At 41.5% G+C, this 27,838-nt stretch overlaps 1 protein-coding gene across 1 annotated transcript; it reads left to right on the top strand.

Annotated features, from left to right (window-relative positions):
• The first annotated feature begins 1,121 nt into the window (after window positions 1-1,121).
• LOC122553356 (calmodulin-1) lies at window positions 1,122-26,791 on the top strand. Its single transcript, XM_043696951.2, has 6 exons — window positions 1,122-1,250; window positions 4,427-4,457; window positions 6,565-6,708; window positions 11,582-11,688; window positions 12,766-12,901; window positions 24,901-26,791. The coding sequence occupies exons 1-6, from the start codon at window positions 1,248-1,250 to the stop codon at window positions 24,927-24,929; spliced, it is 450 nt and encodes a 149-aa protein (XP_043552886.1). The 5' UTR covers window positions 1,122-1,247; the 3' UTR covers window positions 24,930-26,791.
• The last annotated feature ends 1,047 nt before the right edge of the window (window positions 26,792-27,838 follow it).

Raw genomic sequence — 27,838 nt, 5'->3', positions numbered from 1 at the left:
TCAAACTAGTTTAAAGCCCTCCCAAAACACTCCAAATGCGACTCATCCCCAGCTTTGTTCAGCTGCAACCCTTCCAACCTGTACAGATGCTATGGACCCAAGGGCCAGTCCCAGGAACCTAGACCACTCCCGTCTTTTGCAGCCTCCTAATTCATCTGCTTTATTCTATGTCTATATTCACTTGGACGGCTGGGGCGGGGGTCCATTAAGACATTTACATTCTTTACTCAAGGAGCATTGAAATCTCAACTGGAGAAAGGGTTCGAGATCGTCACTAAACAGATTCAAGAAATGTATTATATAGATTTTAAAGATATGGGGAGAAAGTTGGACAAATGGCAGTGCCATGGAGTATTAACCAAGATTACACTGAATGGCTCAAAGGACCAAATTCTGCTCCTCAATTCTATAGGAATTGAGATGAACACTTTGCATGAAGTAACAAGGCGTTATCTGGCTGCCTGCCTACTCCAGTGTTTGCCTCTCAGTGTCAATTAGCAGCTTCCACCTGGACCAGGCCCCGGTAGCGGTGTTTCCAGCGACGCCGCCGCCATCGGCCCGGCCGCGGAGTTGACGCATTGCAGGTACGCGGCGGCCAATGGCAGGCCGGGTCTCATCCGCTCCCTCATTGCAGGTGCGCCTGCACCAATCGCCGACGGCGAGACAAAGCTGATGGACGTCCCCTTGACTCCCTCCTCCAAGCCGACACACGTCCCCGAGACACAGAGAGAGGGCGCGCGAGGCGCCCCTCCCCCTTCTTCAAAAACCAACCGTCCTTCCGTCCCCCCCCTCCCCCACGTCCCGCGCCAACAAGGCAACCGAGCCCCTCTCACACCTCCGTCCCTCCCAACCAAACCGTAACCATCCGCCTCGGCGATGTAGATCCGTGCGCAAAACGCAATCGGCAGCGCGAACGGAAAAATACTGGAAGTCCAGGTTGGGACGCAAGGAGGAAGGTGGAGGAGGATTGATGGGGAAGGGAGGGGGGGGAGTGAAGGAACCACTTGACACTCCCTCCCTCCGCCACGGACCTCAGCACACCTTCCCCTCCCCCCTTACGTCAACCGTCTTTCCGCGGCTGCCGGCGGAAGGATACACGGTATATATGTAGAGGGGAGTAGAGGAAGAGCGCGGTAATCGGCGCCAGTGGGACCGCGGTCACCGGAGGAGCTGCAGTCGTTGGTGTCTGTGGTCAGCACACGTTACCCTCCCCCTTTTTTAAAACAAACAAAAAAGCAACATTCGATATGGTGCGTATGTTCGGCAGGAACCGTTAGCTCTCCTGTCGTTTAAAAGCATATTTTTGAAAGAGAGCGGGCTGTTTTATGTTTTGTTTCGCGCGCGCGCGTGTGTGTGTGAGTGAACGGTGGGCGAGCCATCAAAATGGCGGCGGTTGTCATGCGGCGGCGGCTCACGCCGTTCGGTTAAAATGTTGAGGTGGGGGTGCCGCGGGTGGGAGAGAGGAAGTTGGTTCGAGCATCTGGCATAGTGGCGGAGGGTGGCCGTTTCGGTTTGGCTGTTATTTTTTTTGGTTGGTTGGGGGGGTGGGTTGGCCGGGTGTATCCGCGGCGACTGAGGGGGCGCGAGCCTGTGGGTCCGCGCGAGCGCCCCCCATCTCTTCCCCTCCCCCCCCCCCCCCCTCCCCATCCCCGTGTACTCTGTCTCTCTCCCTCCCTCCCTCCATGAGGAGCCGGCCTCTTCGGGTGGCAAGCGGGGGAGCTGCTGCATTGTGCTCGATGCGCTACTAAACGGGCGGCGAGGGACTGATCGCACCTGCATTTCCGTTAAATGTTCGCATCTGCTTTCCCAGTGCCAGCCCGGGGTATCCTTAGTTGTGCCCGTTTTGTCCGTGTGCTCTCTCTTTTTCCCCCCTCCCAACATCAGGACCCCTTCCTCAAACTCAAAAGGACCGAGTGTCCATTCGCTTTCCAGGGTTTTCCTTTCAAATCGGGCGGAATCTGCTTTGTCAACGGAGCAGAATAAACTTTTAAATTCCTTAACGCTGCACAGAATTTCCTTGCTTGCAAGTACACTACGTAATTGCAGATTTTTCTGCTTCGAGCGGTGAATCATTGTTTTGCCACCTAGAATGTAGTATACCTTGTCTCCAGCTTGCATTTGTGTTGCTGTCATGTATAAATGACACCTGCGCCAGCATGTAAATCACTAATGTAAAACAGCTTTACGAGAAGCCTCCTGGCAATAAATTTGTTTTTGACCTAGCTAGCTTGTATTGGTTGTCCTCTGACTTTGCCTGTTAAAATTGGATGCTGCAACTATGACTAAACACAGCAATTTTGCTGTTGTACTTGAGCTGAACTGAAATGGCTAAATCATAGCTTGAACTAACTTACCTGAATGTGTAACCTTCTGGATATGAAGTCAAGAATTTGTATTTGGCTTCAAATGGATTTTGTCAATTGCTTCAGTGCTATTATCAACCTTTTTTCTTAGTGTGCTCTAAGGTTGCAGGGTTTTGAAGTGAAACTTCAAATGCCCTTAAAGTTGACATTTTAACGATACCAGTTATCCAATTAGTCGAGATAATTGGATCACTCCAGGTGTTAAGATGGGAATTGAAACTTAAGGTCAGACCCAAAAATAAAATGCTCCTTCAACCTGGAAAAAGACTGACTGTAATCAGTTTTTGTGAAAGGTATAGATGCATTAAAGTTTGAATTCTGCTGCACAGTGCACATCTCCTCTGGATGGTTGCCAGTGCTTGTACTCCATGATGCACCTGAGATTTTCCACCTTTGTCCCCAGCCAGTTAAAACACCCTTTGAGCTTAGTTGGGCATCAAACTTAGTATTGTCACTATTTTGAATCCTCGTCACTATTTTGAATCCTCTTCACTAGGACATTGTGCAGAATAGGAAATATTACTGCCCCCTCCTGGAGATTAGTGTCTACTACATTTTCCTTCATTGTATTTGAAATTCCCTTATGACTGAATCGGAGTTTTGCATCCCAATGATTTCTTCCAAAACCTGATTCCACTAACATTTTAATTTCACTACTTTCACTTCTACTAGAAAATAAGCTGGAAACTGGAACTAAAAGCTTAGTTTCTATGCATCAAATTCAAAAACCAAGTGCCTGTGCAGATGAACAAATCAAACCTTTTGCTGATAAGTGAAACTGCTAAAACTGGAGGTTTGAACCCAGCTGAGCTGCTGTATTCACCAGTGTGAAAAATTGCTGAGGATGAAATGGGATGCACATGTTTTGAGCAAGCATTCAGTGATGGACCATCTTCACTTGAACCCTTTAGCTTGATAAATATTTAAGCTGATACTGGGCAGTTTGAAAAAGACATTTCTGCATTTTGAAGCTGTTTGGATTACCTGTCTGATATTGAATGATTTTGATACTTTGTCATCGATAATGACATTGCCCAATTGTTGTAATTTGGGAACTGATGGGATTCGGTGGAGATTCTACGTCCAAAAGCGGCAGTATGTGCATCTTCCATTTCATTTTCTCCACAACGTCTCTTGCCTTCACCAGACATTAAGATGGAAGACACTTATGGTTGTCTTTGGAACAGCCTTTACTCCCAGCGATAGTCAGATTATTTCCGATACAAGAAACGAAGAACATTCAGTGCAAAGCTCCACATTACTAGGTGAATGTCTGCAAAGCTCTGGATTAATTTTCCAAAGTGTGGAGTATGCACTCGTGGTATCTGTTAAATCTAATTATTTAATCTTCTGAAAATATCAATAACTAATTGGTTTCAGCAAGCATAGTGAGGGTTGTATTATTTCCAGTCTGCCTGAGTGCTTCAAACACAGATGCGATATAACTACTCAACTGTCCTATTTGGGATGTTGTCAAACTTCTTACAGCACATGGATTTCTGCAGTATACTTCTCTAATGGAATTGCCATAAATGCGTATTGAATCAGTTTTTAGCAGCTTTGTTTGTGGTCCTGTTTATGACCAAGTCCTGTTTTTAAGGTCTAGACAGATCAGTCTTCAAACTGGCCTGGGAACATACAACTTCAGCCAACACTGCTTTGTAATTTTGTACCTTGTATTCTAACATTGTGATTTGCCTCCCTTCCCATTTGATTGGCTTCAAGTCCTTAGTATTTGAATGAAATATACCTGCCTTTTTAAAACTTGACAATAGAAATGTCATCAAAGCGTAAAGAAGAAATTGCAAATGGAGGTATGGGCAACATCTCGAGCAAAACAAGCTAAGTGTCATTGACTCTTGACATTAACTCAGTCTCCACTGATATGGACTAAAGTTTCTCCAGCAGTTCTTTATATTGCAAAGCATTTCTCAGTAATTTTTGTCTGCCAAAAAGTGAAATATGTACCTGCAAATTTCAGGTTATTGCTTTCTAAAGTCTGTCCTCTGATTTCTAATGTTTCAAAATGCAGCTATGTATAATGGCTTATCTTGTCTTAACAGGCTGACCAACTTACTGAGGAGCAGATTGCTGGTAAGTGACTAAATATCCTTATGTTAATTGAGGTTTCATGTGAATTATAAATTTGTACAAATGCTAGATGTAACCTTTGAAGTGCATTAAATTGAGAATTTTAATGACTTCAACAGAGGAAAATAGGTATGAAATGGTAGCTTACTGAAGCCTTGAGTCTGTTTGCAATGTTGAACAGTTGTGTACACAAGCTTGTAGGTACTACAGTTGACCTGTCTTCATAGGCAGCTGCATAACATGATTAGTTATGAAGTGAGCATCTTTTAAGGTATATATTTGGATATGTAATAAACTCAGTTAAACTAACCAGGAACGGAAATTTTGTGTAGGATAAACACCTAGACTTGTTTTATAAAGTAGGTGCCTAGCAAATCCAGCTGCTGCACTCTATTGGGGCCCCCCAAGCTTTTTAATTTTTGTGCCGAAGGTTGGGATTCTCAAAACATGAGACTACACTCTTGATTCATTAAGAAATGGGTCCATTGGATTGTCAACTGATGCTCGCAACTCAAGATTGACTGCAATCTGCAGTCTTATTGAGAGCGACTGGATATTGTGCATCAGTGTTCCTAACTGTAAGGAGGCAGTATGGGGGTTTTCAGCACTGAATATTTATGCCTTCCATCTGTTTTTGTTTCAAACAATTTAATGCTCAATCATAACCTGGGTCCCTCTGACCATCTGCTGTAGGGTTACAGGCTGTCAGGATGAGCTATCATGACCAAGGAACTGGAGTTTGGGGTCAAATGCAAAAAAAAACCTTGTTGTAGTGATTTTCTACTTTCAACGTTTATTTGAGTAGTTTAAGTATAGAACTGTTAAATGGCATATGCACTTAATTTTGCCTTGAGATTGTTTATATGTAATTTCCATCCAAAATGCTTAATCTGACATAATCAAACAGTGAGCATTGCCCTGTTTCAAATCTAGAGTAGGCCTGGTTAGCTGCAAGTACTTTAAGCTGAGTCTTGATTAGCAGATTGAATGCAAAATGTGATTATTTCAAATAGTGGTAAGTGTCCCACTTTCTAAACAGATCATCATTTGGTGGCATAATTAAAGCATTATCTGCCTGCTGTTTCCTGTCTTAGTGAAGTTCATTCCTAGTTTACTGCAATTTAATATACTGTGGAATGGAGTTAAAAGATGGAGTTGCTTCAGGCAAACGTTCAAGAAAATAGTTTGACCTGTCACCCATCCAAATTGATATTCTGCCATGTCCACACATCCTGTTTGGTTCCTGGATGGATCATTAACTTATATCAATTGCTGTTGCAAGAAAAGTGAATTATATAAATGGTGGTGTCCAGTTCAAGAAGCAAATGCAAAACTTGAGTTTTGTTTCTACCATGGTCTGCAGTTTTTAATACAGATTACTGTAAAAGCTGACTTTTGAATGCAGTTACATAAAAATGTGAATTTCCTACTAATCAATTTTATTAAACCAGTTTTAACAAAACTGTTGATATTTCAGTGTGGAGCATTGAAGAGCTATCAATCCTGTGGGCCAAACATGTCTTTTGTATTGAAAGTTAATTCTGACAAGTCAGATTTTTGGATCTTGAAACTCCAGACTTTAAAACCCAAAAATAATTCTATAACATGAAAGGTTAATCTTGGCTACTTCAAATACAGGGAGCTTTGGAATCCTGTGCCTAAGCTAACTCATATCAGTAACTACCCTCAACTAATTGGTGTCTTCAAGTTGCTAAGAAACCGTATTACATCAGTTACCACATGTGGAGGTGTTATAGTTGCAAGCCTGAACATGCTGATACTGCCTGACTGTGTGCACCCGATTGATTAGCATATTGTCAAACTTTGAGCTAAGCAGTGGAGTGAAGCACTCAGTTTAAATATTGAAGCGTTAGTGGGATGTGCTAGGATGTTAGCTATTGCAATCTGACTTGTTATCCTGTCATAGAAAATTATAGGGATTATGGACTTTCTAAAACAATCTTGCATGTTTTAAAGTAACTGATTCATGCATTTGACCAGCAACTTGGATCATATCTAAATTGGTCTACCCTGCAGAATCCTTCCTGGTTTTTAATTTTGCAGTTGCTGCTTTAATGTGAAACTATCCTTTTTTGATTTTTTTTTTCAGAGTTCAAAGAGGCGTTTTCCCTCTTTGATAAAGATGGTGATGGCACCATAACAACGAAAGAGTTGGGGACTGTAATGCGATCTTTGGGTCAGAATCCTACTGAAGCAGAATTACAGGACATGATTAATGAAGTTGATGCAGATGGTAAGTTCAGCTTCTTGTGCTGCCTTGCTTCTTTGAAAGCATATTAGAGACCATTGTCTCCTACCCCATCACTTTGTGCCAAAAGATGGGTTACTTCAAATGCCAGGATGAATTTGTTGAGTAAATACTTGAACTCTGTTTTAAGTATAATAGATTTTTCCTAGTGAGCTCGAGTATGTATGATATAGCTCCTTGAAGTTGTCTTGTACTAACAAGTACTGTTGTCAAGCTTTTATCCAGGATTGGAATAACTGGCCATGTTAATCTTTTCTATTGCAGAACTCCATTCCCTCATAGCTGAGGGAATGCGGAATGGCAGTATTCTAAAAATTGTAGCATTGAGCATTTTCACTTATGAATCAGTTACTGGTGATCTTTTAATCGCCTGTTATCTGTAGCAGAGTACAACATTCTAACATTTTGACCATCCTTTTTCCATAGTAAACATTTCTTGCTGTATAATCAACGTTTTCTCCAAGTCTTGAGCTGCTAAATGCCAAACATCCAGGAATGGGTACTTGTAAGAAATCTACCAATTATTCCTGAATCTCTCATTGACTTGAGGGGATCCTAGCTGAAGTGGCAATGATTTGTAATTGAATGCTTTTTCTGTGGATTGGAAGGACAGGATGAAGTTGGTCTGTGCTCCAAATCCATGATCAAAATGGGATCAGGCTGGACTCTGGGGGCCCATCCCCTCTAAGCAGCTTAACACCCTTCTGCAGAGGCTCCCATTCTAACCAGCCAGTTTGGTAAGCACTTGGATTTGAGGAGTGGGCAAGTCACAAGTCAACTACTGTCTGACTTAAGTATTGCTAATCTGTCAAGTAAGCAGAAACATCGACTGCATTTTGTGTTGAATTTACCTTTATGACTGAGCTAGTTTCTGTTAGGCCTAAGTACTACACTAGCTTTCTTGAATGGTTGAAGTATTACAATAAGTCATTAATTGCTTGTGACTTTAGCTACTGAAAGTTGTTGAGGAGCAACCTTTGCAACTCTGAAATTCTTGTTTACTTTTAATCAACAGTATATAATTGACATAATTGCCCACCCCTAATTAGGTTTTGATTTGTAAATTGTCTGGTCAAATTGCTAATCTTGCATTTGAATGTTATCAGTCATTGTATTGATCCCCTACACTTCATGCAGCATTGTGGTGCACAGGGCAAGTCATGAGTTGTTTAGAAATCGCTGAATTGTGATTGTACTATTGCATTAAAGTTATTGAGTCAGTCAGGGAAAAGCAGTGTGCAGTCTGTATACGTTATGTTGAATTTCACATTAATTTCTTGTTGCCTGACTTGGAAATATTTGTCTCATTGGGCATGGTGTAGTGGTTAGCACTGCTACCTCACAGCGTCAGGGTCCCAGGTTCACTTCCAGCTTCTGGTGTCTGTGGAGTTTGCACGTTCTCCCAGTGTCTGTGTGGGTTTCCACCAGGTGCTCGGGTTTCCTCCCACAGTAAGATGTGCAAGTCAAGTGAGTTGGCCATGCTAAATTGCCCATGGTGTTCTGTGCATTAGTCAGAGGGAGGTGGGTCTGGGTGGGTTGCTCTTCAGAGGGTCTTTGTGGACTTGTTGGGCCAAGGGGCCTGTTTAGACACTGTCGGGAGTCTAACCTAATCTAATTGCCCTCTTGTTACTGACCATAAATGCTCCCAACAGCAGAGTATTGATGAAGCTGCTTTGCAATAAAATGGATTTCAGTCTGTCTTCCAATTTCTTTAATAAATTGGAAATGGTGACAGGATATTGGAGTTACTGCTGCACTGTTAATCCAGGTAATATGCTGGGGGCTAGGTTTCAAATGGAATTTGAATTCAGTAAATACCTGGAATTGAGTCCAATGAGGACTATGAAACCATTGTTAACGGTTGGAAAAACCCATCTGGTTAACTAATGCCCCTTTACAAAAGGAAACTTATCTGTACCTGGTCTAGACTGTGACTCCAGACTCTCAGCAATTTGACTGCCCTGTGGGATAGACAATAAATGCAGGTCTAGCCAGTGATGTCTTCATCCTGTGAATGAATTCTGAAAAAATCCATTTAAATTGCTTGAATTCAGCTTGGACATATCTGGGAATAAGTTTTGCTTCCATCTTCTGTCAGCTAGCTCAAATGCTGACAACTACTTTCACTGAACTCCTTGCTTTCCACAGACTCCATTTAACCTTCTGTCACATTTTACTCATTGGTTAACTTTGGATTTTCTTCCCATACTGATTTGTCTCTCGCTGTACATCTCATTTAATGCACTAGCATCTCTCCTTACTAGCCTCCTTCAGATGTCTTTTGTCATGGTCTGATTAACCAGCTTTTTTTGCCTAACACTGATCAAAGCAGTTGATCGTCCTTTGGCATTGATACAGAAATGCAATACCTGCTCTTCAAAGATTTCCAAATTGAAAAGGCCTCCTCTAGGCCAAAGGTGAACTTATTGAATGTCTCAATTTAGTGTTGTTCCTGCTGACCATGCAGCATCTTGGATGATCGAAATATTTTTCAGAATAAAGATCTTTCATTTAAGTTTAGGAACATCTTTGGAGAGGAGTTCTGTTATCCAATGAATGAGGTGGAGTGATTTCTGGTTCATAAGGGCAGAGTTGTGGTGGGCAGCAGAAAAATGGAGTTAAAGCTTTTGATTGATTGATTTAATCATTTACTGACTGATCTGACAATGACTTCAACTCCATTTACTGAATGACAGGGCAGTCTTGAAGTTGGTAGCTATTTCTTAGAATATGGAGGCCAACTCTGATTGGAACTCCAGCTTGCAGATTTAACATGATCTCCAGCTTCTCTGCTATCCAAGACTTTCTCTCCCTCTGCCCTCCCTTTAAAATCTATTGTACCTTTTTTCTTACCACAGGTTCTGCCTGATCTGAATTCTTAATGTTTTTGATTCGGTCTCATTCTTTCTTGGTTGAATGAAGGCAATGCTAATGACATTGATTCAGTTGAATCCCAGGCTAATTGACTGACTGTGTAGATTTTATAACACCTAAAATATTAAGAGTTCCTGCCTGAAATGTCTAACTTGGTCATTGTCCTGCTACATTAACTATAATTGCATGCCCCTGGTTCTAATTGTATCAACATATCAGGAAGTAAACCCTCCTGATCATTAAATGGCTCGAGTATTGGATTACAATAGAACAAGAACTTGCACCTAAAATGGCTCTAACTAAACCCAAGGCATTGTGAAACATAATGAATTCACTAGTTTTAGTTTGGAGTCTGGTGCTTGTGGGTTCCAGGTGTGGATTCCTGCCGTGTTGGATTGCCACTAATTGGGTGGATGAAATGGTATGGTTTCTGTTGACCATATCCAATCGATTTTCATGTTGGCTTGTCCCAGTCTCTGAATCCAAAGCTTGCTAAAATCGGAGTTCTTCGAGCTAATTATTTCTTGTCATTTTACTAAATTGATTGGATTGTAACCTCCTTGGGGTAATTAATGCTATTTTGGGCAGTTAAAATTCTTAAGCCTATATATATTTAAAGATGAGACCTGGTAGTGTTTAGCTGATTTGATATGTTTACACTAAACTCTGCTTTGTATTTGCCCACTTACTGAGTTCAGATTGCCAGTTTTTAAGTGCAAGTGAGCCAGCAACTGGCTTGATTTGAAATAGCAGTAGTGTATGGGTTAAGCAAAATGTTTGCCCATGTTTTAGTGAACTGACGCCCGATGATATCAATGGCCTCTTGTGTTGTAACTGTTCCAATTTGTTTGGAATTGCGCGTTAAAGCTTCAACTATTTCTCAAGGCTGATGAGATTCAATAAGACAGTGGGCAAATACAAAAATTCTTGTACCTCCGGTGCCATTCCATTTTTAAGACTATCTGCATACATTGCTAGTGGTGCTATACTGTTGCTTCAAAAAGTCACTAATGTAATCAGCAAAGAAAGCAAGGTATTATTGACATCTAAAAGCTACCTTAAGCAGAATCTAGGTACTAATATAATCTAATAATTCAAGAGCCCTCCTAATCCAATTGTACTCCAGACTTGGCAAGGTGGTTAGCAAATCCTAGGAAACTAGTTTGAGGCTTTTTAATGTCAGGTGTCTGGTTTATTTCCTGTTGAACAGGTTTGATGTTTACAATCTAGGTAGAAACAGGAGAAAAGTCTTCTGTGCTGCAAAACATCGCAGATAGACAATTAGAGCAATGCTGTTGTATAATTTTAATTACAATGGGAAAAAAGTGCTGTAAGATATTGAAATGGGAACAATGAAAGCTATTATAGAGCATAATTAACTATATACACTGTCGTTTCTGATTAACTTGGTGGCTCTTAGCCTGATTAACTGGATAATTCAGTCTGATCTATTTATGGCTTAATAAGATTGGAACATGGTTTTAATTAGGCCAAACTATATGGGGTTGCATCCAATTTAGAAAATTGAGATGTTCTTGAGCAGCTTTTAATTGTAGCTTTGACTAGTATTCTTAACTCCCTACAATTTACATCTCATCATATAGTTGCATGTAAACATCAGCTAAGTTTTTAGCTGCTAAAGTATACAAAACAAGATTACTAAGGCAGGCAGTGTACTTTGCCACAATTGTCTTCCCTTCCTGGCCATATAGTTCAGCATTGTTTTGTTGTCTACAAAACTGTGCACCTGATTTTGACATTCTGCACACTTAACTTCACTGAGGGTTAGCTGATTTTGGCAAATGATGGCAAACAGCAGCTCAGTGCCTGTATTTGCTGTTAATGTCTCACTTGACATTGGGGTGTCCTCAAAGTAGAGACTCGATTGTTTCATGTGCCTCTGGTCCTTTATGGTTCATGACTATTTATCACTTTTTTAAGCCTTATTGTAAATGTTCCTTTTACTCCACCCCTAACACTTCAGGTAATGGAACTATTGACTTTCCTGAATTCTTGACCATGATGGCCAGAAAAATGAAGGACACTGATAGTGAAGAGGAAATTCGTGAGGCATTCCGTGTATTTGACAAGGTAAGCACTTAATATGCGGACTACCATCAATTATGACTTTGTACAGCCCCTGCATCTTTGGCTACATTGAGCTCAGTACCAATCATAGCACTAATTATCTATAATTGGAAATAACAATCTGTGACCTCCAAGAAATGGACTTTCTCTAACAAGATGGAATTCAATGCACAGCATGATGGCAAACCTTGCCTTAATGTTCACAGTTGCATTAAGCATTCACTTTCTATTACTTTGCCTAATTGATTTCACTTGGCCCTAATCCAGCATCTAGTTTCCAGTTGTGCTTGTTGCAAATGGAAGCTGAAGCATGTTTCAAACAGGATCAAATTGCTTTTCTTTAGAGAAGATGGCTTGAAAAGTTAATATTTCTCTTCCTTGTTGCTGCTGTTTAACTCAGAAGCATGTGACGATGCTGTCCTTGCTTGTTTTGGTCTCAGACTCTTGGCAACTTTATTGCATTTGAAGGAAACAATTCAGGCATTTTACCAGCAGTGTTCCCTTTGTTTTTTGTGCTGCTATGGACCTCAAATGGTTCTGCAGTAGCAGCTACAGAAGCAGTGGTGTGCTGAGCAGCAATGCAGAGCTTCCTGGTGGTCATGCAGCTTAAAGGGAATGTAGCTGAATGGTCAGTTTCTGCTGAACATGAAATACACAATCTCCTGTCTGTAGTGCTGACAAGATGCTTGTGGGTTGAGCTGATGAATATTTCTGGTGTAGCGGGATACTTTATGATGTGAGGTGGAATTTCCTTGCGCCTTTTTTTGGGTTGATCACTTGTGAATTGTATTGTTGTAAATTAATTCCAGATTGACTTGAGCCTCTGGGCAAGATAAGCATTTAAAAGCAACCCCCCCCCCGGCTGTTGAGTTTAAATATGATCACTTTCTAATGGCGCAGCTAATAACAAATGCAGACTGAGGTTTGTTTACTTTAGCATATGTTGCCCACACTTTCTCCAAAAAGATTTAGCTCAGTGGGCTGGATATGGATAGCTGGTTTGTGATGCTGTGACTCCAAAGGACTCATCTGTTAGCATACATACTGCAAGATCTCTAACTTCATTTTGATTTTTCTCAGGATGGTAATGGTTACATCAGTGCAGCAGAGCTCCGTCACGTTATGACAAACCTAGGTGAGAAATTGACAGATGAAGAAGTAGACGAAATGATTAGAGAAGCAGATATTGATGGTGATGGCCAAGTCAATTATGAAGGTATACTTTTACTTTTTAATCTGGTATCAATAGGTAATAGAACATCTCTTGAACAAATAGGATTAGAGATCTAAATTGCTAGTTAATCATAGGTTCTGATTACTGTGGCACTGCATGCTATAAAACAATGCTCTATATGATCCAATGAAGTTTGCATTTTGAAAGTGCATATTTAAAATTGGATACATTTCATTAACTTTTCTTCCTGTTCCTTGAGACATGCTTGCCTTGATTTGGGAATCATGTGCAAGTAATATGCTAAAGAATGTATCCCTACCTATAGATGTAGCTTTCAATTTCCTATCAAGACCCTTCAACTGCACCCTCATATACTGACTTGTGCTTCAGTCTTACAATTATTGACTACATTTTTCAGAATGTTGTAACTTATTTTGAAGTTATCCAGTGTTCCTTATGTCCACATGTTGGATCAACGGGGGTAGATAACTCCCTCTGCCCTGCATCCTCCACCCGCTCTCTCTTTCTCCCCCCCCCCCCCAAAATACTTAAGACCCATTGCTTCAGATGTAATCCTGTTCTGCTAAAATGGCTGAGATCACTGGCTTACCAGTAGAATAACATTTAAGACTTTGTTCCTGTAAAGTACGTGCTGACGAAAGGAAATAGTTGTAAAGTTAAACCCGAATAAGAATCTTTCTAATAAATGAACCTTTCTAATATTTCACTAAAGATCAAAGTTTCTCCTTTGGTCTAAGCTTTACTGTTACACTTAACATTTTATACACTGGATGTGTAGTTTGGTTCTCTCTCTGGAACTTGGATGTGACACTATGGTGTGGTGGCATTATGACTGTATTGTAATCCAGAGGCCTGGGTTATATTCAGGGTGTCTGGGTTCAGTTTCTACCACTATGAAACCACTGTCCATTGTTAATACAGCTGATTAACTAGTCCCTTTAAGGGAAGGAAACTGATCCTTACCTGGTCTCTCCTGTGTGACTGCAGACCCACAATGTGGTTGATTCTTAACCACCATTGGAAGGTTTGAAAGCAGGTGGATCTCCTCACTTTAAAATCTCCTTAAACAACTTAAGTAGCCCTGAACAGCCTTGTTTTGGGGGCTTGTGCCAAAATTGGAGTTCCCTCTCAGACCAGGTGACAGACAACCTGACCTTGATGTCAAATGTCTCAGATCACCCATCCCTGAAAATGTTCTGTCCCACTGGCAGAGCAGACACGTGGTTACTGTTGCTTATGGTCAAAAGGAGGTTCTTTAGGAGTTTTCAACATTTGACTCTGGACCCTGTGAACACATGGTATCATGGACAAAGAAACTCAATGCAGTGTACTGACTCCCTTCAGGTTGGTAAATCTATTCCTTAGCAATCACTTCTGTTTGGAGGAAGCAGAAGGTGGCACAAGCAGGATGCTGAGTGAAGATTTCAATGTCCACAGCTTGAGTCAGTTGAGCCCTAAAGGACAGTGGACAATTGGACTTATTCTCTCTCCACCTGCAGTGTAACTAGACAGAACTATTGATCTCATTTCTCACCAATCTGCCTGCTGCTGAGACTTCCACAGAGCTGTGGAAACAGTGTCATATTGATCTGTTATGGTGCTGTACTACACAGTTCAAACAGATTGAGCAGCTCCAGATTGGGTATCCTAAATGTTATGTACCATCAGAGTCTTATTCCAATCTAATGGGCTGGCATATTCTGGTCCTACTTTATCATTGATCACCGTTCAATGAATGCTGGAGTGCATGCTAGGAGCAACACCAGGCAGTGCCTAAAAATGAGGTCTGAAACAGATCAATAATCAGACTACCTGAAACAGCACAAGCTGCAAGTGAGACAAAGCTAGATTCTGCTACAACCAATAGGTCTGATCTAAGCCCTGCAATGCTGTCACATCCAAGTGAATCACTAGAGATGGCAGCTCAAATATACCAACAGTGGAATCCCACACTGCAGTAGAAAGGGTAACACTGAAGCACTTGCTTTCACTTTGAGCCAGATGTGCTGAGCAGATAACCTATCTTGGCTTCTTTCAGTTTCCTGACGTTAGTACCAGTGTTCAGCCAATTTGTTATACTAGACTACACACCATATCAAGAAATGTCTAGAGGCATTGGTTACAAGTTATGGGTCCTGGCAATATTTTGGTAAATGTCTGAAAGACTTGTTCCAGAACTTGCTATACTGGGACCAAATGCACAACTGTGTATACTGGAGAAACTCAGTCTGGCAGCACTTGTAGAAAGAAAGCAGAATTGACACCTTGGGTCCAGTGAACCTTTGGATTCTGAAGGAGGGTGTGACTCTCTTTCTGTTAATGCTGTCAAGACTGGCTGAGTTTCTCTAGCTTCTATTTTTCTTTACCATACTTTTGAGCTAGCTATTTCAGTAGCTATTTAATCCTTCATTATTAAAATACTGAGTTGACCAGAAGTCAAACTGGATTAGCTGTTTTAAATGGTGGCTATAAAGAGCAAGTCAGTGAACTTGCCTGACTCTCCAGCCATCTTTGCTGCTTGAAAGGAATAGATCAGTGTGGTGGAATACTCCATGTGCCTGTATAAGTGCAGCTTCAGCACTCTAGCTTGACAGCATCTGAGATGAGGCAGCCTGCTTGATTGGCACCATATCCAGTCATTCCCTCTACTAATGTTCAGTAGTGGCAGTGCATAAACATACAAAATGCACTGCAGAAATTTGCAAAATCTTTTAAGCACCTTCCACAACCCTGACCACTTTCATCGAGAAGAGGGCACATGATGGAACATGATCAGATAGCATGTTTTGGAGCTTGTTTTCCATGCAGTGTGGTTTTCTGCTGGTTGCTCAGGTTTCCTCCCATAGTCCTAAGATGTGTAGTTAAATGGATTTGTCATCCAAATATGTAAGAGGATGGTGTTCGATCTAGGTGGATACTCCTGAGGGTTGGTGCTGACGATGGACCAAATGGCTCCTTCCTGCTTTATGTAGGGATCCTGATTTTGTAAAACACTACCTGCACATTCTCTTCCAAACCACCACCTGATTTTGGAAATGACCACCTTCAGTGTCAAAATGTTTGAATGGATGCCCAAAAGCATTGTCAATCCAACTATAGCAAATGTACTCTAAGCAGCTCCCTACCTTGAACAATTGGACAGGAAAATGCTAGCCTGTCAGTGACACCCATGTGTCTCACTTAAATGTGGAAAATTGGCCAAGTGTCCTGTACAAAGCTTAAATCCAAGGTACAGTTATTGCTCCACTAGTCTACTCCATTCATGAAGTGGAGGATGTTGTCAACAGTGCTATCAGTGCTTGGTAGTGACTTGCTTACTGGCACTGGTTGAATTTTGCTAGAGCTAATCATCCATTTGTCGTGGTGGCCTTGGTTCGGATATCAACCAAAGAGCTGAATTTGAGGTTGATAGATTATAGCTGAGTTTCTTCATTCAAGGCAACATCCTTGAGCCTCTGCTCTACCCCCTCTAAAGCTACACACTATACCTGTAGTGAGGTTTCCAGAGCTGTGCACAGTACTCTAGCTGTGGCCTGATCAGTGCTTTGTAGAACACTAACACTACCTTTGTAGAACACTAACAACTGATGAAAGTGTCCCACATGCTTGCTTAACTATACTATTCTGGTACCATCACAGGATTTAAAGGCATCAGGATGAGTATATGAATAGGAAGGGTTTAGAGGGATATGGGCCAACATTTGGCCCATGGAGCTAAGTTAGTTTGGGATATGTCATGGATGAGTTGGACTGTCTATTTCTGTGTTGTATGTGGATTCAAGGGATCTGCATTACCCAAAGACTCCTCTGATCTCTAAGCAATCCAATGTCCTGCTATTTTTTAAATGTTTTACTTGTTTGTTCCAAAGTGCATCACCTTGTACTTATCAGGGTTAAATGCCATATGTCCATCTGACCAGCTCCTGTATATTTTCCTGTAACCTATCACCATCACTGTTAACCACTACTAATCTTGGTGTTGTCTGCGAATTTGCTAAACATTCCAACCCACACTTTACCCCTTGTGTATATAAACAATAAGGGTTCTGGTACTGATCCTTGTGGTATACTGCTAGACACTGTCTTCCAGTCACTCAAACAGCTTTCTGCCACTACTGTGCCCTATTACTAAGCCAGTTTCTGATCCATCTCATCAAGTTGCCCACAGTTCTGTGCTTTAACTTTCTCAGTCTCTCATGGGCCTTGACAAAAGCTTTGTTAAAATCAGTGACCTACATCAATTCGACTTGATTCACCCATATACTTGTTAGATATTTTTGAAAAATACAATCAAATTTGGGCATGACCTCTGACAAAACCATTCTGACTCCCTGATTAATCCATGCCTTTCCAAATGAGTATTTCACTCCTTCAGAACTTTCTCCAGTAGTTTGCTTGAGTTTCACCAGTTCATCTCTACCACCCTTTATTACAAAGTGGAGCCACATTACTTGTCCTCCAGTTCTTTGGCATTCCAGAGCAAGGTTTGTGAGCAGATTTGCACTGAAACGTCTGCAACACAAATTCCCAGCTCGGTGAACAGAACCACAACATTTCAGAGCAAGCTTGAACTATAATCTTGTGGTCTCTATTGCCTAAGTGCACCCCCCACTGCTGCCACATCACTTGTCTGGCTTCTTTCCCCAAAACCAGGGTCAGCACTGCTGTCCCTTGTTGAACTTATTATGTTCTGGGGAAAAAAAACACCCCTTTTCTGTCTCTCTCTCTTTCTCCCTCCCTTCCGCCCCCCCCCCCCCCCCCCCCAAGCCCAACCCTGCCCCAATTTGTTGGGAACATTGAAATCCTAGTTTTGATATCCCCTTCCTTACCTCTGAAATGTCTCCATATTTTCTGCTGACTCTTTGGAGCTTGTGATACATTCATGAGATGAAAGGTTCATTTCCAGACATTTCATAACCTTACTAGGTGACCTTTTCAGTGGATCGCGTGCGAAGCAATGCCGGAAATTCCTGCTTTCGTGTTTGGGTTTCTTTGGGTTGGTGATTTATTTCCTGTGGTGATGTCACTTCCTGCTCCTTTTCTAAAAGGGGGGGTGGTAGATGGAGTCCAATTCGATTTGAGTTCCAGTTGGAATGCTGTGCTTCAGATTTCTTGTGCATGTCATTGGCTTGTCCTAGGATGGATGTGTTGTCCCAGATGAAGGGGTATCCTTCCTCATCCAAATGTGAGGATACTAGTAAGAGGGTCATGATCATCAACTAAGCAAAAAACATGTATCCTGGTGGCTAGTTTTCTGCCTGTTTGTCCAATGTAGTGTTTCAGTCCTTGCATGGTATTTTGTAAATTACCTGAAAAATGTGTTGCTGGAAAAGCGCAGCAGGTCAGGCAGCATCAAAGGAGCAGGAGAATCGACGTTTTGGGCATAAGCCCTTGTAAATGACATTAGTTTTGCTTGTCTGTATAGGGTCTTTCAAGTTCATTAGTTGCTGTTTTAGTGTTAGTGGGTTTGTGGGCTACCATGATGCCATGGGGTCAGTAGTCTGGCAGTCATTTCAGATGCCTTTTTGATGTAGGGGAGTGTGGCTAGGGTTTGTGGACGTGTTTTGTCTGCTTGTTTGGGTTTATTGCCGAGGAATCGGTGGACTGTGTTCATTGGGTACCCATTCTTTTTGAATAGTGTATAGGTGATTTTCCTCTGCAGTGTTTGCTTGTTTCAGCAATGTTCTGATGCAGCTTCATTCGTGGGTGTTGAGATTGCATCTGTTTTTCTGTAGATGCTAGTTTGAAGTTCCCCATTGGCTGTTTGCTCTACTGTGACGTCTAGGAATGGCAGTTTGTTTCCTCTTTCGTGAATTTTATGCCAGTAAGGGTAGGATGGCCTTTAAGGTTTCCTCTAACTTTCATTTAGTGATGACAAAGGTGTCATCCACATAGTGGACCCAGAGTTTTGGTTGGCAGAGCTGTTTGCTTAGTCTCTGCATTACTGCCTCTGCTAAGAACCCTGATATTGGATATCCTGTGGGTGTTCCAGTGGTTTGTCTGGGTTTTGTTGAAGGTGAAGTGGTAGGTCCACTAGCTTGATGCTATTTTTCCTTGCTGATTAAGTTAGTGGTTAGTGGTGTTTGGTGTGTGTGTCTTTGGGTCTTCTAATAGGTAGTCAGTGTTTCCTTGGCCAAGTTTATGCTGATTGAAGTAAATGGGCTGTGACATCAAAGGAGACCATTATTTCATTCTCTTCTAGCTTAGTGACTTTGGTCTTCAGGAATTCTTGGGTGCAGTGGTGTGGGCCTTCTAAAGTGTTTTAGTCTTTGGTGTAGCTCCTTGGCCAATATGTAAGTTGGTGTTCCAGGTAGTGAGACTATGGACTGAGGGGGGCTCCTGGTTTGTGAATTTTGGGTAGTCCATAGTGGTGTGTTGGAATTTTATCAAGTGTTAGACTCTATCTATCACCCCCTGAGAAAAGGAAATGACATTACCAACCCAAAGAAAACAGGAATATTCAGCATAGCTTTGCATGAGGTCCACTGAAGATGCTACCTAGTAAGGTAAAGAAACTTGTGGAAATGAACCTTTCAGCTCAGCAAGCAAACCTACACCCAAAACCTCAACCTGAGCTCAATCTTAACACTTGCTCTCATTTATGAGCTTGCCCCCCCCCCCCCCCCCCCCCCCCCGCAACATTCATAAGCTTGATTGACAAAGCTTTGTTTGAGGGTGCTTCCAAGATATCTCTCTCCTTATTGCAGTAATTGACTCCTTTATTACCACCTTTTTTTACACCCTCTGACATGCCTAGAGATCCTAACCTTGGAATATTGAGTTGCCAATCCAGCCCTTCACTCAATCATGTTTCTGATGACCATATCATACTTCATGTGTCCATTCAAGTAACTAATTCATCAGTCTTACCATTACTACTCCTAGTCTTAAAGACCATCCAGCCTTGCTTTAGCTTCAGACTTTCTTCCTGTGCTGCAGCATGATCTGTTTCATTGATTTGTCTTCTCTGCCTGCCAGACCAGTTTGAACTCCTACCAATGGCACTAATAAACCTACCTGCGTGGATGTTGGTCCCAGTATGGTTCTGGTGTGTATATATATTTGTATATGTCCCACCTTCCCCAAAAACAGTCCAAGTAACTGAAAACCCTCCCTCTAGCACCATCTTTTGAGCCATGTGTTCAGTGTCTATTCCTGTTTCTGAACTCAGCATCTGGTACTTGGAGTATTCCTGAGATTACAACCACTTGAGGTTCTGCTTTTAATCTAATGTCTAGTTTACTGAATTCTTGATTTAAGACCTCATTCCTCACTTTGCCTATATTATTGGTACCAACGTGTGCAAGACCTCTAACTCATCACCCTCTCTTCCTGACCCAGGCACCACCATCCTGAAGTCGGGCATTTCTGCAGTCAGTTTATCTGCTCCCCAACTAAAGAATCACCTATAACTTCCTTCCTTCCCCTGCCTTCTACAGTCAAGTTGCTTGTGATGCTGGAGCTTGGATCTGATTGTGTTTGAGATACCAGCACTCTAACCAGCATTCCATTTTGGAAGCTGATGTGAGTAAATCCCAGGGACTCTTGCACTACCTATCTATTCTCTCTGGACTGTCCAGTCACCCATTCAATCCTTTCCTCTGATCCCTTGAACTGCCATGTGACCACCTTTCTAAATGTGCTATCCACTTAACACTCAGCCTTGTGGATGCACCAGTGTTTCCAACTGGTGCTCCAGCTTGTGCAGATGGGGCACTTGCACATGCTCATCTTGGATACTGGCAATGTCTGAGGCTCTGCACACGAGCTACACATGCTGCTGATCTGGTCTTTCCTGAAATGTCAAGATTACAATTAATGCCTTAGACTGGAATTTCACCTTATTTGTTAGGCTTTCTCCTCTAGACAAACCTTAGCTGTAAGGTCCCACTGCTCTTTCCCTCTTGGATAAGAAAAAGGTGACCAGTCTGCACGAATCCAGAGCATTCCTTTTTAGAAGTTACTGTAAGCCACACTAGATTTATTGGCTTACTGACCAGTGTCCATGATGCAATGTTTGTCAACTGCTCCAAGCAAAGTGCTCTGTTAGCAGGTGAGAATGACTGCCCTGACATAAAGACTGCTTCAGTGGAATTGGAGTCCAAGCAAAGCTGAAGTTAAATGATTGAGGAAAACCCCCTCTCATGCTTTTCACAAAGGAAGATTGTTTGTCAGTCATCTGTCAGAAGGTCAGTGGTCAGGCAGCATCTGTGAAGAGAAAGCAAGCTAGCATTGAGTCTAGAATTTGATATAGCTGAAGTGAAATACACTTTCAGCATGGAAGAGCTATCTAAACTTGATAGTTTGTTTTCTGTAGATGCTGCATGACCCACTAATTTGTTTTTAGTTCAGATTCCAGCATCTGTGGTAATTTGCTCCTACATCTTTAAATTTTTATCCTTCCCTTTAAACCTGTGCCTTCTGATTTTTTTTTTGGAGACTCCATACCTGGTGAAGACCTTGCATGACCCCACAATCCTCTACTAAGGTCACTCCTTTCGTCCATCCCCTCTTCTCCTTCTCTCTTCCCCCCCCCCCCCCCCCCCCCATTGTTTTCAGCTTAATCACATGCCTCCCATAGCTGGTGGACCAGAATTATACACATGCCAAATGTGGCCATTCTCATGCTTATGCAGATATAAGTGCATCCAAACTCCTGTACTTGGTGTTCTGATAAAGGTGTGTGCCAAGTACCTTTGCTGTCACTCAGTGACCTATGTACTACATCCACAGATTCTTACCTCTAATGAAGTCCTACCCTAGTTTGTCTTATCAAAACTTTGCATTTATCTGCACTAACTACTACCTGTCACTCAGCAAGATCCTGTTGTACTGTTAGATAATTTGTACTGTCCACTGTGCCACCAAACTTAGCAGTCATGACTCCTATTTCTCAAATCTTTTATATAAACAATCATCCTTGGATCTAGTGCTGATCCTTGTAGCATGATGCTAGTCAGTCTGAACAACCACCCTTTATCTCGTACTATCAAGCCAATTTTGTAGCCAATTGGCTAGCTGTCTGTGGATACCATGTGATCTGATCAGTCTACCATGCAAAACCTTATCAAAGGCCTTGAAGTCTACATCGACCACCTCTACTGCTCTGCCTTAAGTTGTTTACTTGGATTTTAAATTTCCATTCACTTGTATCTTATGCCTTCTTTTCATTTCAAAAATTAACTCTTGAATCATTCTGAAATTATTCCTCATCTTGTGCTTTACCCAAATGAGATCTCTGCCTCTATCTTGAATCCTGGCACACAACTGTAAGAAAACACTAAATGCATGTTTCAGTTATCCATTGATAAGTCTACTGCCTGTGGGTGAATTTACCTGGAATCTGATGTGAATTAACATAAGACTTCATTTTATTTACCTTTTTTGGAGAAGGTATAAAAACATCTGCACCTTGATGCAGGTCTTTCAGTTTGGTTCGTGTCTTTCATGACCCACTGTTTTAATGTCTTTGTGCTTCAAAAGTACTTGCCCAATCACTGGGCATGTGCAAGTGAAGCTGCACAGTGCCAATTAGCTATTCTATTTTGTTTTGAGGATCAACCGTGCAGGTATTGCTTTTTCTAAAGGTGCTGTTAAAACATAACATTGCAGCAAGTACAGGTCCTTTGACCCTCTGTTGCACCAACCTGTGAAACTAATCTGAAGACCATCTAACCTACACACTTCCATTTTCATCCTTCTGTCTATCCAATGACCATTTAAATGCCCTTAAAAATTGGCAAGTCTATATAGTGGTGCAGGCAGGGTGTTCCATACCCTTCTACTGAATAAACTACCTCTGACATCTATATCTATTGCCCCTCAGTTTAAAGCTATGTTCCCTTGTGCTAGCCATAACTATTCAAGGAAAAACGTTCTCACTGTCTACCCTATCTAACCCTCTAATTATCTTGTCTCAATTAAGTCACCTCTCCACCTTAACCAAAACAGCTTCTCCTCATCCTAGTAAATTTCTACTGAATCTGTTCCAAAGCTTCACCTCCTTTCTACAATGTGGTGACCAGAACTGCACTAGTTTTGTATAGTTGCAGTATGACCTCTGCACCAAAACCCAATCCCTCTATTAATAAAAGCTAACACACTATGCCTCAACAGCCCTATCCACCTGGGTGGAAGCTTTCAGGGACCTATGTACATGGACACTGAGATCTCTGCTCCTCTACACTACCAAGAATCTTACTAGCCCAGTACTCTGCAGTCCTGTTGCTCCTTCCAAAGTGAATCACCTCATCTTTCCGCATTAAACTCTATTTGCCAGCTCTGGAGCTTCTGTTGTGGTTCTGTTTGCCGAGCTGGGAATTTGTGTTGCAGACGTTTCGTCCCCTGTCTGGGTGACATCCTCAGTGCTTGGGAGCGTCCTGTGAAGTGCTTGTGATCTTTCCTCTGGCATTTGTAGTGGTTTGAATCTGTCGCTTCTGGTTGTCTGTTCCAGTTGTCTGTTGCAGTGGTCGGTATATTGGGTCCAGGTCGATGTGCTTATTGATTTGATTGATTTTAATCTGTGGATGAGTGCCATGCCTTTAGGAATTCCCTGGCTATTCCTAGGGAATTCCTAGAGGCATGGCACTCATCCACAGATTCAATCAATCAATAAGCACATCAACCTGGACCCAATATACCGACCACTGCAACGGACAGCTGGAACTGACAACCAGAAGCGGCAGATTCAAACCACTACAAATGCCAGAGGAAAGATCACAAGCACTTCACAGGAGGCTCCCAAGCACTGAGGATGTCACCCAGACGGGACAAAACGTCTGCAACACAAATTCCCAGCTCGGCAAATGGAACCACAACAAGCACCTGAGCTACAAATCTTCTCTCAAACTCTGGAGCTTCTGTCCCTCTAACCTGTAATATCCATTGGCACTTCGCACCTCTACCAACCTTAGTATCTGCAGATTTACTAACACATCTTTCTATGCCCCCTCTCCAGGTCCTTATAAAAATGTCAAACAGCAGTAGAACCGGAACAGATCCTTGTAGTACCCCATTAATAACTGAACTCTAGGATGAACACTTCCCATTGACCACCACAGTCATTTTTCAGCTTGCCAATTTCTGATCCAAACTGTAAATCACCCTCCATATGTCTGTATTTTGTGCAATAGTCTACCATGAGGAACCTTATCAAATGCTTTACTGAAATCCATATACACCACATCAAGTGTTTACACTTGTCTACTTGTCCTCAACTCCAGTAAGGTTTGGGAGGCATGACCTACCTTCACAAACCAGGACATTTGCTCTCCTCCAGTCTTCTGCCACCACTCCTGTAGTTAGCTGAGTGGGCAGAGTCTAGGAGTTGTTTTAAATTCCAGTGAAGCTGGCACCTACCTCAATATCAAGACACTTAAAAGGCAAACTTCTGTGGGTTGCTGAAATTGAAATTGATTTCAAATCTGGCTCCGGAGATAAACTACTCCGAAGTAGGTAGTTTAATCAGTTCATATGTAATGTTTGTTTGCAGTAGATCTCCACATGTTGAGGGGTTGTCTGTGCTGATTTTGATTGTATTAAAATGACACCAAAGGTGCTGCCGTGACTCCTCCGTCTTGTTCAGTCAGGCAAGATGGTTACTTTTGAACTGAGGTCAATCTGAACTGATACTGATCTGTTGAATGGAATATTAGGCTGAGGGGTGGCCTTCCAGGCACTTTTTTTAAAATCATGAGGGGCATGCATAGAGTCAGTAGACAAAGTCTTCCCTCAGGATAGGGGAGGCCAAAGCTAGAAGGCACATGTTTATGGTGAGGGGAAAGATTTAAAAGGGACCTAAGGGGTAACTTTTATGCAAAGGGTAGTGCATGTATACAATGAGGTGCCAATGGAGGCTGGTACAATGACCTTTAAAAGGCATCGAGATGTGTACATGAATAGGGAGGGTTTGGAGAGATGGCTGAATGCTGACACATGAGCCTAGGACTGATTTATGCTGTACATTTCTGACTTTATTCTAAAGTAAACTTCAATAAAAGTCTCAATTCTTTTGTCCACAGAATTCGTACAGATGATGACTGCAAAATGAAGAATTTTATCTTTTTCCCCTTCCTAGAAAAAAGTTCAAATCTTTTACTTACCTCTTGCAAAATGTTCATTTATTCATTCTGTTTCTGTATAGCAAAAGTTACTGAATGTCAAGAAAAAAAAACCTGTCCACAAACTCTGCATGTAAATGATCAGTGGTCCTGTCCCCAAAGATCTTCAAGCCATGCATCAGTAAAACTTGTACTACCTTAAAAACTAAGGCAATTGGACTCTATGAAGTTCCTTGCTGAAACACTGTTTGGGCTGGCCAGTTTTTCATGCATGCAGCTTGACAGTTGAGCACAGCCTGGCTCTGTTAATTCCACTTTATGTTCTTTGTGGGAATAGTTTAGTTTTTCCAGTTTATATATTGTACCAGGATTGTTCCTGAAAAGTTGGTTAAATTTTGAGTGCTGAGGCAAGAAAAAAATAGGTTGTAATTATATGATGGTCCCTGGAGTGGAATTGTTTTCATACTTAGTGTGCTCACAAAACAATTACCAGGATTGAAGATCTTGATTTAAACTAAAAGGATGGCATGTCTGTATAAACTTGGTTAACGTGTCTGATTGCACTATTGTGAAACGGATGTCAGGCAATTTACCGTTCACTGAATTTTTAAAAGTTACCTATGATAAGGGAGTGTCTCAGACTCTCGTGTTTAACTTCTGTTCTGTACCATAAACTTGGAGCCGTCAAAGTATATATCTACATAGGACTTCAGCACAATGACGACATGGCTGTTCAGCAAATTACAATTATGTCCATTCCAAGTTGTAAATGCTAGTCTTTTTTTCCAATAAAAGACCATTAACTTAAGTCTCTTGGGTGCCAAATTTATTTAATTCACTTTTTTCAGTTACATTCAACCTGTTACTAAAATTTTCTGGTTGGTTTTTCATATCAGCCAATGATCGCTGTGCTTCAGCTTATGTAAGACCATTACACAAGTGGATGTTTGCAAGAAATGTTTTTAAATGGGCCTGTTGAGTGGTTTCTGTTCACAGTAGGTGAATGCACCAAATTCTCTCAAATCACTTGGTGTCTATTTAATTGGGTATAGACTGATTATTTATTTGCAGTTAATTTGCTTACTAAACTGTTTTTCATGTTAACTTGCTGCAATCTATATAGTTTCATATCAAACAAATCTCCACTTTTAAAGGTTCTCAAATCAGTATTTCTGCTGTATGAAGAATTTAAATGTTTAACAGCTGAAGTAATTAGATCTTCAACTGCTTTTCAGCCCTGGAGAACATTTTTGGTTTACTTTGCATTTATTTGCAATGCATCTTGCTTTACCTTTCGAGTTGCACAGGCTGAGTTTGCTGTCCTGAGTAGTTTTGGAGCTGGGAAGTCTTTATGAAGTAGGCAGCATTTGATCATACAACCTTGACACATCCATATGCACCAAAGACTGACCCATCCCATCTTTTTTTTGGATCTCCTGAAGCTTAGTTCTCTGCTCTTCAATCTAGCCAGGCTTGGAGAAATGAAGGCTATTGCCTGATTGGAGCATGATCCAAACCCAAGAACTTTCCATGGCTTAAGTGGTGAATGTTTCATGTACAAACTTGGATTTGGGAGGAGTGTTCCTGGTTGCATAGAGGCTGAAGATCTGAATGGACTGATAAGCTAATCTTGGAATTGATGAGGGTCTATGATACCAGTAGCTTATGCTGATATATTGCAATTTATTTTGATGCTGTGTTCAGATGTGGGAGATGGATGCCAGTTTCTCATGTGCATCAGATAAACCAGTTTAACTTGATGATGTTACTGTGTTGTAAGTATCAAAACTAAACTTAATGCTTTATGTATTAAAATTGTAGCAAAAGCTACTAATAAATGGAATCAATAGTGCTATTTGTGAATAGCATTGTGCATTTGTCACTTAAAACTGGGTGTGCCTTAATCTAAACTTCCAACCAATTGCAACATGATTTAAAGGGATATTTTCACACTCCGTTATTGCACTGGGTTCTATAGTAATTGGTTCAATAAATTGGAAACTTGTACCCTCAATCATGTGTACAGAAGTACAGTTTAACTACTGACAAATGTTTCCCAGACTTTGATATAAATGTGGTATTTGCAGCTTCTGATTTTCCTGTATTTCACCTAAGTTTGTATTACTCTGCTCTTGCCATCTAGCAGAGCTTGGGTGCATATTTTTTTGGCATGATAAAACAACTGGAGCATTATTCCTTTTTCCAGAATGCAGATGTGAAGACTTATGATCTTTGAATAGTGACGCCATCATCCATATTATGGGAGGGGCAATTTGGATGTAGTACTCATGAAACTATGGGAACTTGTTTGACTGCTGACTATACTGTTAACAAGTTAGTTATTAGCTGAGGTCTGGAAGTTGAGCAAGAGTTGTCAGTTTGGCCCAGTTGATGTAGATAGTGGAATTGCCTGAATTAAAGTCCCTGTTCTTTCCCTAATCAGTTCATCTATTTTTAGTTAAGGTTATGAATTTTTATGCCGCAGCACAGTGGCTTAGTTAGCATCAGTGTCTCAGCACTAGGGACCCAGGTTCGATTCCAGCCTCAGGCAACTGTATATGGAGTTTGCATATTTTCTCCATGTCTGCGTGGATTTCCTTCTGCATTCCATAGATGTGCAGGTCAGATGAATTGGCCATGCTAAATTGCCCATAATGTCAGATGCATTAGTCAGAAGGAAATGGGTTTGGGTGAGTTACTCTTAGGGTCAGTATGGACTGGTGGGGCTGAATGGTCTCTCCCCACTCTGGGGGAAAATTTCCTTTTTGCCTACACTTAACTATGCCCATTATAGCTGCAGTAACCTTGCACTTATGCCCAAGTGTGCATCTTGGCTAAAATTGATTTTACATGACCACTGTACAGAGCATGTGTTAAGTACTTGACTCATTGAACATGG

This window comes from Chiloscyllium plagiosum, unplaced genomic scaffold (genome assembly GCF_037043375.1).
Source record: "Chiloscyllium plagiosum isolate Xiang-an unplaced genomic scaffold, Cpla_swu_hap1 HiC_scaffold_8, whole genome shotgun sequence".
Taxonomy (NCBI): Eukaryota; Metazoa; Chordata; class Chondrichthyes; order Orectolobiformes; family Hemiscylliidae; genus Chiloscyllium; species Chiloscyllium plagiosum.
The sequence above is the reverse complement of the archived record's forward strand: the minus strand, read 5'-3'. Positions and strand labels throughout refer to the sequence as shown.